At 57.1% G+C, this 14828-nt stretch overlaps 1 protein-coding gene across 1 annotated transcript; it reads left to right on the top strand.

The window, feature by feature from the left end:
• The first annotated feature begins 2126 nt into the window (after nucleotides 1-2126).
• Nucleotides 2127-11074, top strand: P2RX1 (purinergic receptor P2X 1). The gene is made up of 13 exons (XM_026107249.2): nucleotides 2127-2477; nucleotides 3939-4086; nucleotides 4428-4499; nucleotides 4986-5055; nucleotides 5586-5682; nucleotides 6578-6658; nucleotides 7912-8053; nucleotides 8604-8734; nucleotides 8896-8986; nucleotides 9265-9330; nucleotides 10016-10108; nucleotides 10616-10663; nucleotides 10749-11074. The coding sequence occupies exons 1-12, from the start codon at nucleotides 2341-2343 to the stop codon at nucleotides 10658-10660; spliced, it is 1173 nt and encodes a 390-aa protein (XP_025963034.2). The 5' UTR covers nucleotides 2127-2340; the 3' UTR covers nucleotides 10661-10663; nucleotides 10749-11074.
• Nucleotides 11075-14828: the final 3754 nt, after the last annotated feature.

Genomic DNA, 14828 nt, shown 5'->3' with positions numbered 1-14828 from the left:
GGGGGGCCACGGTCACCGCGGTGGCCGGGAATCGGCTGGTGGCGGTGGCACCGCGGTGGCCGCGTGGCGCAGTGGTGGCAGCCCGAAGCCCTACGGCCACCACCTTGCTCAGGTGCCGCTCATGGCCCTGCTCCCCAGCCTGGTCTTGCCCCTGCCCTCGCGTTTCCATCGCGCTGTGGATTTTCGGGCTGCGATTCGGAGCGCCGTTACGGACGCTGCCAAGCCTGAGTCTGGAGCGTGTAACGGGCTTCATTTATTATCTTTTTTTTTTCACAGAGAGTTGAAGTTTTTGAAAAAGCAACGGCCGAGAGTCTCTCGCCGGCTCTGCAAAGCCGCTGCAGCCTTTCCTCGGCGGGTGCAGGCGGGCTCGCATCCAGCGCGGGGGTTTGGGCTCCCGCTTTTCCCAGCCCGGCAGCTCCCGGGAGCTGCTCCTTCCCCGCCGGGGCCGCGGGCCGGGAGCGCTAGCTGCCTGTTGCAGCTCAAAGTGAGGGTGAGCGCATGCTTCGACGTACCTCCCGCAAAAGCATTATTTGGGGGATTCTAAGTATTTTATTTATTTTTTGGATTTTAAGTATTATCTTTTGGATTTTTAAGCAACGAGGTTATCAAGAGGAGCGCCCAAGCTGAGCGACGCCAGCCCGGAGCCGTTTAGTTACCCGGTATAAAGCGATTTAGCCGGCGCGGGAGAGGTGCCCAGGCCCCGTGCGAGGCCGCCCGCTCCCGGCACCCGCGGGCTGCGACGTGGCTCCGCGAGAGGCTAAATTGGGATACGCAAACCATCTCCTGATGGAAACTATTTTTGCTAAATCCATGCTATAACCATTTTATTGACTTGGAGCACCAGAGAGGACATTAGAAGTGACTTCTTTACAAGTCATTTTGCTGTTAAATTTAGCTGTCCTATTTTCATTATCCCCATGGCTTTGGCAAGGGTGGACAGCCTTCCCTAAAAGGCCTCGTTTCATACAGTAAGTTATTTGCTTCTCTCCTGACAGATATCTAAGCTTATAAGGTTTGTCTGCTCGGCTCAATAGCGGTATCGGGCTTCAATCTCGTGTGATTAGCATCAGCGTTTCGTACTTGCTCTTGGCTCCCCGGCGGGCGGCTTTCCGCGTTGCTCCGGATCTGGGAGTTCGGATGATGTCGCGTCACTTGTAGCGTGGGATCGCCTGATTTTGGGTCCCGAGCTCCATGGTACGCCCGAAACGTTGGGATAAATGGTTCATCCGCATGTTCCCCTGGGCTGTTCAAGATGCTCCAGGTGGTTCCCACCGCCTGGCGAAGCACATGGGTTCGTCGCGCTCTTCCTCTGCTGTCACTTGCCCTCAGCTCAGGGGTATTTTGAATGTGAAAGGTGGCAATGTTAAAAAATTGTTCTGGAAAGGAAACGTTTTTCCTGGACCCTTAAATTTTTCTGTATTTCCAAAAATGTTCCCCCTGGGGTGGGACGGAGCAGAGGCTCCCGTGCAGGCTTGGAGCCCGCGGTGCAGCACGGCACAGCGCGCCGATCCGGGCAGCGGCTCGCGGGAGGACCAGGGCTGCCGGGGGGCAGCTTTTGTGTGGAAAACAGCCCCCGTTTCCGCGAGAACCCCCCCAGCCCAATGCTCTCCTCGCCTCCCGCAGCAGAAACTCCCCAACTCTGCGTCGTTCGAGGCAGGTGCTCGGCTGAGCCGCCGGCCCCCCATGACGGGGTCAGCGATTTGGGGGTCTCCGCTGACTGCACAGGGGGGATGCAGGGCCAGGAATTTGGGAAAATTTGGGAAGAGCCGGTGTGACCGGCCACCCGAGCCGGCGGGCAGCGGGTGCGATGGGCAGCGAGGCCACCAATGTGGGATGCGCTCGGAGCCGGGCGCGTTCATGCTCGGGGTCCCCTTGGCAGCGCCAGCCGAGAGCCCGCAAGCCCCTGCCCCGAGCCCTGCCCGAGGCATCCAGCCTCCAGCCTCCGCCCGCGTTTTCCCCGCCCCGGCTCCGTCCCCGGCGCCTCTGCCCGGCCCGGGGCGCTGCGCTGCGCGGCAGAGCGGCGGCGCTGCCCGACACCGCGGCCTCGCGGCGGCTGCCCCCGGCGCGGCCCTCCCCCGGGCCATGTAGGGCGCCGGCTGCACCAGCCCAGCGCTTATAGGAAGAGGAAGCCCCGGCCCCGCGCAGAGGAGGGGACCGCGCTGCCCAGATGTGCGCCGAGACGCGCTGCTAGCTTTTGCTTTTGTCTTTTTATTTTTTCCTTTTTTTCTTTTTTCCCCCTTTTTTTTCTTTTCTTCCTCCTCTCTACAAGCGCCGGAGTCGGGCGAGCAGCGGGCACGGCCCTCCCACCCGCCGGCGGGAGCGGGGGGTCCCGCCGCAGCCATGGGGCAGAAGTGCATGGAGAAGGTGGCCTCCTTCCTCTTCGAGTACGACACCCCCCGCATGGTGCTGGTGAGGAACAAGAAGGTGGGGCTGACCTTCCGCCTCATCCAGCTCGTCGTCCTGACCTACATCATCGGGTGAGGCTCGCCGCCGCGCCGGGCTCCCCGGCTAACGCGTTGCCACCTTTGGGGTGAAAAAGCGCCGGGGGCAGCGGGTGGGCACAGCACGTCCCGCCGTGGGTGGCACCGCTGGGGTGGCCCGTCCTGGAGACGGGCTCGCAGGGATGCTCCGCACCCAAAGAAAAAAAACGCATTTTGCTTTCGCGGTGTCTCCCTGCCACCCGCCCCTCGGTGCTTATCGCGCGGCCGAGAGGCCACGGCTTCCTTCCCCTGGCTCCTGGTGGCCGGCCGCCGGGGTGAGGGGCACGCGGCCGAGGTCGCCCAGCCGCAGCCCGGGGACGGCCGCCGCGGGATGGGGAAACGGGCAGAGGCGGTTGCTTGGCACCTGGTTTCCTAAGGAAATACGGCTTGAGCAACCGAGCTAAAATTGGGACTGGCAGCAAGGAAGGTTTTAAAAAAACATAGCAACCACGGGTGAGGACAAGAGGCGGTGGGAGGCCGTCAGCACCGTGTCACTGCGCTGGCTACGCTTTCTGGCGGGGTCCGTGCTGGCCCTACGGCCGCCGTGTCCCCTCCCCGCCAGGCTGCTCGGTCCCCAGCGTCCCCCCGGCCGGCCGCCGCTCCCAGCCCGTGTTTTCCCGGCCGCAGCAAGCCGGGATGCTCGAGATTCCTCTCTCTCCTCTGCAAGCGTGTTTGGCCAGCAGATACTTATTTATTTGCAACGACGCTGGCGCAAGGCGCTTGCCGCCGGGGGGGACGCGGGGGCTGCCGTGCTCCGGCGAGGCGCAGCTTCGCCCGTCGGCAGTGCCTGCTTCCGCTGCCCGCTCGCGTGCTTTGCCTCCGCGCTGAGATAAGGCAGCGTCGCCGCGGCCCGGCAGCTCCGCACGCTCCCCGGGCCGCCCCGGCTTCGGGGCTTTCCTCCCCTCCGCGGGCTGCCGGAGGGGCGCCCAGTGGCACCAGTGCAGCCCAGTACAGCCCCTGCCTCGGAGGAGGGCCTGGGGGGGCCCCAGGGGTGCATCTCGAGGGTGCTGCTCTGAGCTCTGGCTGCTAATTTAAGGCGAAAAAGAGGACTTCTTTGGCAGTGCCAAAATCGCCATCGAGGGCAGCAGGTCGTGGCCGAGGTCCCCCCGCCGGCCGGCTCTGCGGTCCCCGCTTGGCCCCCGCCGCTGTGCCCGGGCGTTCCCGTCCCCTTCCTTCCGTCCCCTCCCCGCCGGCGGCGCAGCGGGACCCACACCCCCGGGGACGCAAACCACACTGCTCCTTTTTTAGCGCGGGGACGGCCCAGCAGCGCTCGCCCGCGTTCGCGCTCTCCCTGCGGCGCGGTTGAACCCCCCCGCGCGCTGTTTATGCTCTGGGTTAATTGGTGCCAGAAGCTAACGACCACGCACATGGCCCAGGCAGCCCGCGTGGCCGGCAGCGGGGTCCCAGCGCGAGAGCTGCCTGGCCCCGCGCTCACCCGGGCACCTCCGTTCGCCGCAGGTGGGTTTTCCTCTACGAGAAGGGCTACCAGACGCAGGACAGCATTGTCAGCTCCGTGTCCGTGAAGCTCAAGGGGCTGACGCTGACCAACGAGAGCCGCCTGGGCCCCCACATCTGGGACGTGGTTGATTACGTCTTCCCACCCCAGGTAAGGAGGCAGGGCGGGCGGTGGCTGGGCTCTCCCCTGGCCGCCGTGTTGCCCTGAACCCGCGGCCGGTGGCTGCACCGGCGAGGTGTCCCCGCGGCTGCAAGCGGGTTGTGTCTGCGGCCAGCTTCTGCCCGCTCGCAGTGCCACGAAGCACCGTGCTGATGGGCGTCTCGAGAGGAGACCCTCGTCGGCCTTCTGGACTAGTGGGGACGCATCTCCTGCTGCTGGGTGGCACGGCAAGTCCCCAGGGCCACCCGCCAGCGGGTTTCGGAGTTGCATGCGGAGCAGGGCGAGAGAGGACAACCCAAAGCCAGGTCTGAGCTTGGCGGGTTTGTCTGCAGGGTGACAGCTCTTTCGTGGTGATGACCAACTTCATTATCACCCCCGGCCAGAAGCAAGGAACGTGCCCTGAGGTAAGTGCTGTTACTGCCATCCTAGGTCTCAGCTTCTTATGCTTAGGGCTGGCTTGTGGCAGCGGTGTTGAGGAAGGAGCTGGCTTTGCTGCTTTTCCTCACATCGAGAAGTTTCGTGAGGGTCTGAGCCAGGCCCCTTGCTGTTGTTACTGGCTTGCAAGCGTGATGTGGTGGCATCTGTTCTGCTGAAAAGGGCCAGAATCCACATTTTCTTCCCTTCTGGAGATGATCGAGTAGAGCAGGCTTAAGGCCATGTCCAGTCTGAAAAAAACCACCTGCCCGGGGCTTAGATAGATTCCCACCTCTCCCTTAGTTAATGTGGCCTCCTTTGCCCGGGAAGCTGTGTACGGACAAGGCTCTGGCTGCAGCCGAGCAGCGTTTTCCCTGGGGCGCCCGCGGTGAGCTTTCACCCACGTCGCAGGGCGGGAGGGAGAGCCCGACCGAAGCCCCGGGCCGACGCTGAGCCGTGCCTGCTTGCCCCGACAGCTGCCGGACGCCGGGCTCTGCGAGCAGGACAGCGACTGCAGCCAGGGGCGGTACAGCCGCCAGGGACAAGGTAGGTGGCCAGCCGCATCCCGGCAGGGCACAGGGTCCCCGCGGCTCGCGTGCCAGCTGCCCGCTGCTCTTGGAGGCCTTGGGTCGGTAGCTGATGGGGTCCACACGGCATCCCGGGAGTGGATCCCGCCTGGGCTGGCCTTGCTTTTCCCTCCCTAAAGATACCTGAGCTGAAAAACACCTTCCCAACAAAAGTTTAATCCAGACGAAAACATTTCCACAGAACCGGTATCTTTCTAAAGGCGAGGCATTTTCTGAGCCGTATTTTAGCAAGAAAAATGCCCAGTTGCTCCCCTGTACAATGACGGCGCAAGAGAAACTCCTGCCCCAAACTGAGAGGCCAGAATTAACTACCCTTTTCGTAAAAGGGTGCCAAACCACCAGGTACTTTGTGCCTTGGAAGCCTGTGGTAGGGCTAATACTCCTACCAGATCCCATAAATCTCAGACTTGGTCTATTGAAAGGCGACCAGTATTACACTGGGATTTTCCAGCATGCAGGGGTGTGAGCAGCTGTCTCTCTTCTCTGCAGGCCTCATGACTGGCAAGTGTGTGCATTTCAACAGCTCCGTGAAGACCTGCGAGATCTTTGGCTGGTGCCCCGTTGAAGTAGACTATCACATTCCTAAGTAAGAAATTACGTTGTTGCCCCTGTTTTCCAGCCCAGTCCCATGCTCACGAGAGGGCACCAGCAGCACATAGCGTAGGGCAGCGCAAAGCCAGGCTCTCTGCCCTTGCAGTGAAGTCACCCCGCCGAGGCTGGGCAGACAAAATGTTCAAGCATCCCAACGTTGCCCGTTACAAACGCTCTGGGTGGACGTAATGCAGGTGCCCCTGCTCCTCCTGCGCTGGAGTTTGGTGGTCTCTTATGGTCACGTCGCCCAAAGCAGCAACCTGCTCACATCTCCCAGGCCCAGCGGAGCTTGGGCACTGGCGGCTCTTCCCTTCCCAGGTCTGTGGCTACAGTTCAGAGAGGCCTTCAGGTCTCTGTCAGAGCAGAGGAAGCTCTGTGGGTATCTCCGTTTGGGACCATCGATACAGACCAGTACCAGTTCTGGGCTCTGTTCATTAATCCAGCTGTGCCTCTTCCTCTGCCCGTGAGTTGCTCTCTAAATCTGACCTCCTTGGCCGCTGTGAAGAAGCTCCTGGTAGATGAAACATCCTATTTCTGCCTGGCTTCTTGCCATGAAGCTGCAGGGACAGAGAAAGGTCTGCGAGGGAGCCCAGGAAAGGTCCTGCCGACATGCAGGGAAGCACTCAGGGCCTTTTGGCAGTCTTCAAACCCCCCTCACTCTGCATTTGGGGTTTCTTAACCCCACCAAACTCCTTCTCTGTCCTCCAGCAGGCACTTCTGTCCTTTTCCAAACCTCTTGGGGATCTTTTACTTAGGAAGGGCAGGAACAAGATCACCACTTTTGCTGGGTTCTGCCTGTCCTGGTTTGGATGCATCTCCACCAAACAGGTCCTTCCCTAGAGGCTGGAGAGCCGAGTGACGGACATGTGTCAACACTTCTGTTTTTTCAGCCCTGCCCTCCTGTTGGAAGCAGAAAAGTTCACCTTGTTCATCAAGAACAGCATCACCTTCCCCAGGTTCAAGGTGTCCAGGTAAGGGGAGATTTGGGAGGGACGGCTTCTGCTCAGTTCCCCCAGCCGTAGCTCTAGGAGGAAAACGGTGCATGTGATTGGACCCTTCAGGTGGAAGATGCAGTCCCTCATCGGCAAACCCAGGACTGGTTTAACTGCCACACTGGTTACCAAATCAGCTGATAGGAACTGAGACATTTCCCTCAGTGCCCTCCCTCCCAAATCCACCCTACCTTAGCTGGTGGCTGCAGTTACAAGAAAGAGGGTTTCTGGGATTACCTTCCCTTGAGTTACCTCCTACGATGCACATGATAGTATGGTTTCTCTCCCATTTTTCTTCTCCCTTCCCTCCCCAAAGGTAATAGTAGAATACCCAATGTGACAGTGGGCGAGAGCAGGCCTGGTTTGCGAGGGCCAGCGGGGGAGGCGGGCTGCGAATTCCCGTGCTCGGTGGCCCGGCTGCACCGGGGGCCCGGCTGAGCGCCCACCCGCCAGGTCATGGGGAGACGTCCTGCCTTTGATCACTGCTGCTGAGCGTGAATGGTGGGACGGGTTGACCGGGGCACAAGGCTTGCATCAGGGTCAGGGAGGCTTCACAGAAAGACTATTTTTAGGCAAAAGGGCAGAGGCGGAGTGGCAGGCAAGAAATTAGCCTTTCTTTTTCATCCTTTCTGGACTACATAGCAAAAGAATTGCTAAATATTGAAGCTCTAGGATGCGTTATCCATGAGCTGTTCCAAATGAAAACTATTTGTGCATGAAGCATTGCCTGGCAGATCCCACGGAGGAGCTGATGGGCGGACTAGCGAGGCAGCTGGGAAGGATGACAGAGGCCACGGGAGGGCTTGCAAACTTGGGGGAGGGAAGAGAGAGCTGCAAGAAGTCAGGATGCACTGACATGGGCAGCAGCCAAGATAGCAAGCCAAAAGCAGAAGTAGAGAGCACTTGGGGGAGGGAAAACTCAGCAGCGAGGTCTCCTCTGCAGGAGGAGGTTCAGGGAGGTTTCAAGCCGCTGGTGGGGCAGGAGAAACCAGGGAAGAGCAGGCTGTCACACCCAGAGGAGACAGGCTAGCACGGAGGGAGGCCCTGCTGTCCACCCGAGGGATGTCCCAAGCATGGGTCAGAGGAGGACAAGGCCTGAGCAATGTCACCCGACTGTGAAGTTACCCTGCTTTGAGCCACGAGCTGGACTGGAGACCTCCAGAGGTCCTTTCTGACCCAAATCATTTAGCTGGGCTGTGATTCAGACTCTCTTACTCTGTTTTCCGTCACAGGCGCAACTTAGTTGAGAGCGTCACCAAGCAGTACCTGAAGAAATGCACGTATCACAAAGTCACAGACTCCCTATGCCCCGTGTTTGACCTGGGATACATAGTGAAGGAGTCGGGACAAAATTTTACCCTCCTGGCTGTTAAGGTATTTAAATTTCAACTGATGTTTCTTGCTGACGTGGGAAGGGGGCCAGCAGGGCCAGCGGAGGAATTGCCCCCGAGCTGTTGAGACAAGAGGGATCTGTTTTCTCAAGGATTTGTGCGGCAATGTCTGAATTATGAACCTCCTTGGACGTGGCCTAATATTTAAGCCTTTCTGGGAAACTCCTCTGTAAGATTGACAGGATTTGACCTGCTGCCAGTAAATCCAGGATTCGGTTTGTTTTAATTTTTATAGCTAATGACTAGAGCTGCATGGCCAAATCCTGTTTGTTTGAGTTCTGAAACCTCAGCTGAAAAGTCAAATATCGGTCACCACGCAGCGCAAGCTCTGCAGCTTCCCTGCAGGCTCCAAACCGAGCTCGGCCCAACCCTTCTCAGTGCCGTACGCCAGAATATCTGCATCTCGCAGCCTTGAGCCAACTTTGGCAAGCATTAAACTAAAGCAGAGCCTTGCGTGTATTAAAGATGCAAAGGGAAGAGCCTCCGGGGCGTAGCATCGCGGCGCCCCACGAAACGGCCTCTCTCCGCTGCAGGGGGGTGTCGTGGGCATCACCATAGACTGGAACTGCGACCTCGACTGGCCCGTCCGGCACTGCAAACCCATCTACCAGTTCCACGGCCTCTACAACGACGACAGCAACGTGTCGCCGGGCTTCAACTTCAGGTCAGGGATTATCTTTCCAGGCAGGAGGGGACGTCTTTCGGGATGCCGCAGCACTCGCCGGGGGAAACGGCTCTGCCGCCCGCCGAGCACCCGGTGCTGTGGGGCCGTGGGGCCATCGAACGCCCCGGCCGGCCAGTAACGCTGCTTGTCCAATTGGGCAGATACGCCAAGTACTACAAAGAGGACGGGATAGACAAGAGGACGCTGTACAAGGTGTTCGGGATCCGGTTCGACATCCTGGTGAACGGCAAGGTGAGGGTGGCTGGGCGCCTGCCGCTCCTCCGGGCTCTCCCGCGGGCTCGCCGGCACCGAACTGTTGGGGTCAGCCCGAAACGCAACCTGTCTTATTTTTCCTTTTTTGACCAATGAGCTCAAAACCAGCTCTCACCCAGCACCCGTTTATCTCTGTGTGGTGGTGAATTTTGTGGTGCGAGTTGCTCTTTGGCTGAGCTCCCATCTACACCTCTCGCAGCCTTTTCTTTTCCTCAGCTGATTCTGACATATCTCCTCTTTTCTCTGATTTTTTCCAGGCAGGAAAATTTGACATTATCCCGACCATGACCACAATCGGCTCCGGAATTGGTATTTTTGGAGTGGTAAGTTCAGATATTTCCAGCCCCTAAACGGAGACTCCCCTTATTCCCCTGGCGGGTGACCTCAGCGGGACGTGTCCCTGTGGACAGCGCAATACTGGTTCCCGCTCAGGCCGCGAGGGACGTGCGAAGGAAGAAGGGAGCTGCTTTCTCGCCTTGTGTAGCTCAGGGAAATAGGTGCCCACTGACCACAGGCTGATGTGAAGTCTGCTAGCATGGGCCGCCGTCTTGCTTGAGCGATGGGGAGGCTTTTGCGAGAGAGCCGTGTCTTGGTACCCCCGAGAGTTTCCGAGCTAGAACCAGTATTGGGGTGCTTTGAATGGTTTTTGGAGGTGAGGGGCAGAATTTCATGCCAGACAGACAGCCAAGATCCAGTTTGGTTGTGGCCATTGAAGGCCATGAACCCAAAGTGTGCTGGGCTCTGGATATACCTAAAGTGGCAGCAATTAATATCCCTTGACCTAAATCGCCCGGTGTCGAACCCGGCACGCTTCCCTTCGGCCCCACGTGCACGCCTGGGCTGTACGCTCTCAAGCAGCGGCCGCGCCATGGGTCTGAAGCAGATGTGGCCCCAGTTTGAGGCGCAAACTGGGACCTTTGGAACGAAGCTGGAAGGTACGAGGTGGCCCAGGTGGTCTGGAGACCAGCCCCAACCCACGCTTTGGTTTCTGTCTCGCTTTGATTTAAGGCCTCTGTCCTCTGCGACCTGCTGCTGCTGCATTTCCTCCAAGGACGGGACTATTACAAGCAGAAGAAATTCAAATACGCGGAACAGGAGCCTGTGAGTAACAGTTCAGCCCTCCCCGGCCTGCGGGCTGGAGGCTCCCATGAGTGTGGAGGCGTGCAGGGGGAAAGATGCCATAGCAGGTACAACGCTTACATCGAGGAGCGGCCAGGCACCTTCTCTGAGCTAGTTCTCCCTTGGGATTGTCAGAGGCTGGAAGCCATGAATCTCCTCTCCAAAATTAGACAGCCCTTCTACGTGAGCTGTTGTTAACTGTAATAGCTTCTGTATTCCCTCCGTGGTCCAGTACCTGGTGAAACTTCCACTGCTTTACGGGAAGCAGAGGTCGACCAGTGCTTTAGCAGTCTGGAAAACGTCCCCCTTTTGAGACCACCCCCATGGCCCTGCTGCCTGCAGAGCATGGATGCAACCCTCAGATTCATCCAAAAACGTGCTTATACCCTGCGGGTTAGACGTGGCTCCTCCAGAGCCATTTCTCACTGGTGTTAGTAAGGGGAAGGCTGTTAAAAAGAAGAAAAAAAAATTCTCTCACTTAACCCCTAGTCGAAGTCACATAAGAAGGAGAAGAAGCTGGACAACGCGCAGTGAGAGGTGAGCGGGGACGTCGCGGCCCTCGGGCGGCGTGGCGGCGGCGGCAGGACACCGCGGGCGCCCACGAGCCTTTCTGTCCCGGCAGCATCCGCGCCAGCCGACGGACCCGCACCCTCTTCCTCCTCCTCCCCTACCCCGCGGCCATCGTCCCCCTCAGCGGTGCCGGCGGGGGAAGCGCCGAGGCCTGGGGCAGCTCCAAGCTGAGGGAAGGCGGATGGAGAGCGGCAGGAGCTGCTGGGCGACGCGGCCGCTTGCCGACCCGTCTCCTGCCCGGCCGGGTGCTGCCGCACGGGGAGGTGCAGCGCCTCCTTCTCCCGGGGCAGCCGCTGGCCCCCAGCGCGGCAGAAAAGCGGTTATTTTATAAGAGTGTATTATTTTATCAAAAAAAATAAACTTTTAGTTTTTCTATTACATCCCCCTGCGGCGTGGTGCTTGCCCCGGTGTGCCGGGCTCGTCGGCACGGAGGGTCACGCTTGCAAAGCCGCGTTGCTCCGGGATGTGGCCCGCTGGCTCTGCACTCTGTTTTGCACCTTCTGGAGGAAATTTTGCCACTGCCACTTCAAAATTGGATTGCATCTGCACTGGAAAGGCAGGTAAAGAAGCTCTAGGGGTTGCGTTGCCTGTTGCTGAAAGACAGGTGCCTCCGGTGGGAGCATGAATCCAGGGCCTGCAAGAGGTGCCGCGTGCGGGCGCGGGAGGGAGGCAGGCGTGTGCCACGCACCAGCGCAGCGGAAATTCGGATACGCGGCCAGAAAACTCGCTTGAAGCCGCACATCCCCGGGGGTGGATGACCTGCTCTCAGCAGGATGCCTCAGCTTTTGCAGGCGCTCTTTTTTGCGAATAACCACCCGGCTGATGTTTTTCCGCCTTTGCTGTGGGCCACGCGGCGGCTGCCGGGCACGCCAGCACGGCTCCGCAGGCTGCAGCCAGCAGAGGGGACTGGAAGACCGCGGCACGCGTCCGTGTGCGCCGGGGGAAACCGGAGCTGCCGGGCTCAGAGGCAGCAAAGGGAGAGCGTGCAGGTCACCTTTGGCACCCGCTTAAACTGCTCCAATTACAACTTCAGACAACCAGGACTGCAGGTAGAGCAGAGGGTTGCTCCTGCTTGCTTAATCTTTCAAGCCGCTTGTAGTGCAAAGCCCCCTTCCCTCCCAGGAGGTATTAAAAGGCAGAATAGGAATTTAGGAAAGATGCTATTTGAAAATGATCCCTTGTAGTTGTTATTCAAAACCTCTGAGCTGGGATCCCTAAAAATCCCAGGACTGCTTTACAAAATCGCAGGAGGATTTATTTTCATTTCTTTGCTTGCTTTTCAAAATATGTAATCTTTTGGGATCCTTTTCGTTGCTTTTCATTCACTGACCATTTCTGAAACCAGCAGAGAGAGAGACTGTGATTTTATTCTTTAACCAGTGCAAGGGAGCTCCTCACCTAATCCCCATCCCAGGGCCGGTGGCACTCAGGTGGACACCACGCAGAGCGATAGCTTTTTGGAGGAGACTCAGCAGTTCTCTGATTTTAATACCTGCTGGTCCCCTCCACTGTCCGAAAAGGCAGGGAAAACCCCCGGCAATTCCCACGGCTTCTCCTTGTGATGGGGCCGCTGTACCGGTGCTCGCAGGTAGGAGAGCAAGGAGAAGGGCCAGTTTGTTGGGCCCCGGCACGAGAAGCCGTCGTAGAGTCTGTGCCCTATATCAGCATCCCCTTCTCTTGCTTAAACCATGCCCGGCCTCTCCTGCTGCTCTCCTGCTTCAGTGCAGCGAGCCAAAGTGTTGCGGAAACCCGAAGGGATTTGGCCATTGTGCAAAGACCCCGTCAACAACGGTTCACTGCTTTGCTTCCTCTTCAGGCTGTGACAGTTGAGGGACTTTTAATAACTCCTTTTCTTGTTTAATTGACTCTGGGCTTGTACATGGTTATTTAACTAATAGAAAAATACTGAGTAATCCTTGGCAAGTTAAAACTCTCTCCAGTCCTTTCAGCCAGAAAGCACCCCGGAAGAATATTTATTATCCAGGCAATCCCTAATCATTACCAACAGCAATAACAGGCCCTTGGGTTGGCGAGTTGTAACTACGGTGCTCTAAGGGGCTAAGAGTGGGGCTTGCTCTGGTCAGGGGTGAAGGGAGAGAGCAATGCATCCCGTGTTACTATTCGTAATTTCCAGAAAGGGAAACTGAGGCACCAGCAAATAATTGCTAAACTTGAATCCACACGCAGTGGGCAGAGCCTGCCTCTGAGCAGCACAGAGCCAGTGTCAGCTATTGCACGTTCTGGCAGCTCCAGATTTATGATTCTCTGTGAGGGTTACCAGGTTAGACCTTAAATAAATACAAATTTGCATCCCCCCGGGTTTGGTTACTCTGAAAGAAATCAAGTGGCACAGATATGTCGGAAGAGCAATTGCAGAAAAACCTATTCTGCAAGAATTTGCTGGCTAGTGACTCTGCAGAGATGAGGACTCATATTTCAACCTCTGCAGAGCTGGCGACGTTATACCATTATGTTTGTGCAGAATTCCCAGCACAACGAGACACTATAACAACGCAAATTAAAAATGAATAAGTTTAAAGAGCTGGTGTCTTTCCTGTGCAATCTCTCACACTACTCATTCTTTCTCTTTCGCACCGGGCTTACTTTTACTTTTATCCCAGTCCTTCAGTTAGGGCGTTCTTGGATTTTTTTCCCCTAACAAAGCATCTGCCTTGCTGGTTACACTAATTTCCGCTCTCTTTTGATGCACGAGCATGTTTTTGGTTGGATAAATCCTCTCGCTGACACACAGAGGAGGACTGACAGGAGCATTTACGTCCTCCCAGCTCTAAATGACGCTTTCATTTCCTCACGTGCACGCACAGACCAGGCCGTGCCGCGCGGGGAAAGGCCCCTCTGCGCCGTGGCGGCGTGAGACTCCCGCAGCCCAGCCGGCAGCCGCGCTCCCGGCGACAGCGCGGTCGGGGTAGCTCATTTTCGTTGTTGCTAGCTCTGTATCAATTATGCCATGCTGTTTTCTTTTGCTTGCTTTCATGAAGTGCTCGCTCCTTCTGTTACCTAATTGCTTTATTGCCGTATTTTAGAAAGCGGAAAAGTCAAAAGTGCCCAAATGGATTCCCAATATAGCAACGGTGGAGTCAACCGAGCAGCTCTTTAGCAGGGGTAATTCAGGCTCATTCTGCTTAACGGAGCTCTGCCTACCAGCACAAAACAGGGATCCTGCCCAGTTTTAATGGGCCATGAAGAGATCTGGACCAGCTGCTCTTAAAAGAAATGATAACTTCAGCTCTTTTCTTTTTTCCTTTTTTTTTTTTTTTAACCTGAAGAGCACTTGTGAAATGCCTGGGGAAATGTGAAGTCTCCCTCTCGTGGCTGTAACTCAAGGACAAATTAAACACCCTCTCACTTCTTGCTTTTCACGCAGAAAGCATACAGGAAACATTAGGAACCAACTACGCTTAAATATAGACATACCAAAGTCTTATATGAACGTTGTTACAGCCATCATGGTCTAAGCATCCAAGAGAAACATTATTTGGGAGTCTTCTTGCACTGGTCACGGGTGCTTTGCAGGATAACTACTCCTGTATTACAGAAAGGGAACCCAGGGCACTTCTTTTTTCTCCCCCCCCGCCCTGAAGAAATGGCAGCTTATGCTTCAGACTAGGTGGCCAGGTTCTTACACTGGGTCAAGCGCTAGCAGTCTTTGCTGGAGGTGATAGTTTCAGACCCTGATCATGGTGCTAATCCTGTGTTTCAAATGTGACTAGTGATTTAAACTAGCTGGCATTAAAGGACACAGGTCTTCAGGGACAATCCTCAGCGCTCTCCAAGCAGCAAGCATCTTCTAGGCATCTCAAAGAGGACCTGCAAAGCCCACATTGAAGAGGCTTTACTTTTCCTCACCGGCTTGTTCTGCTTTCCCTGAGAGCCCATCGTGGCTGACAGACAGCCTGCTGGCCTCCTCTTCTCCCCACGTCAGACCCCATCTCAGCACCAAGGGGTACCTCTGGGCGAACACCATCGGGGCAGGAGGCGAGGTGGGAAAGCGGTCTTGAGATGACATCTACTTAGTGATCATCGGAGCAGGGTGCTGGGGATTTGAAAAAAAAAAGAGATGGATGCCATTGCTATCAGCATTAAAAAGCAAACACAGCAGTGGCAGCCACCT

Source organism: Dromaius novaehollandiae, chromosome 19, assembly GCF_036370855.1.
Source record: "Dromaius novaehollandiae isolate bDroNov1 chromosome 19, bDroNov1.hap1, whole genome shotgun sequence".
Taxonomy (NCBI): domain Eukaryota; kingdom Metazoa; phylum Chordata; class Aves; order Casuariiformes; family Dromaiidae; genus Dromaius; species Dromaius novaehollandiae.
The sequence above is the reverse complement of the archived record's forward strand: the minus strand, read 5'-3'. Positions and strand labels throughout refer to the sequence as shown.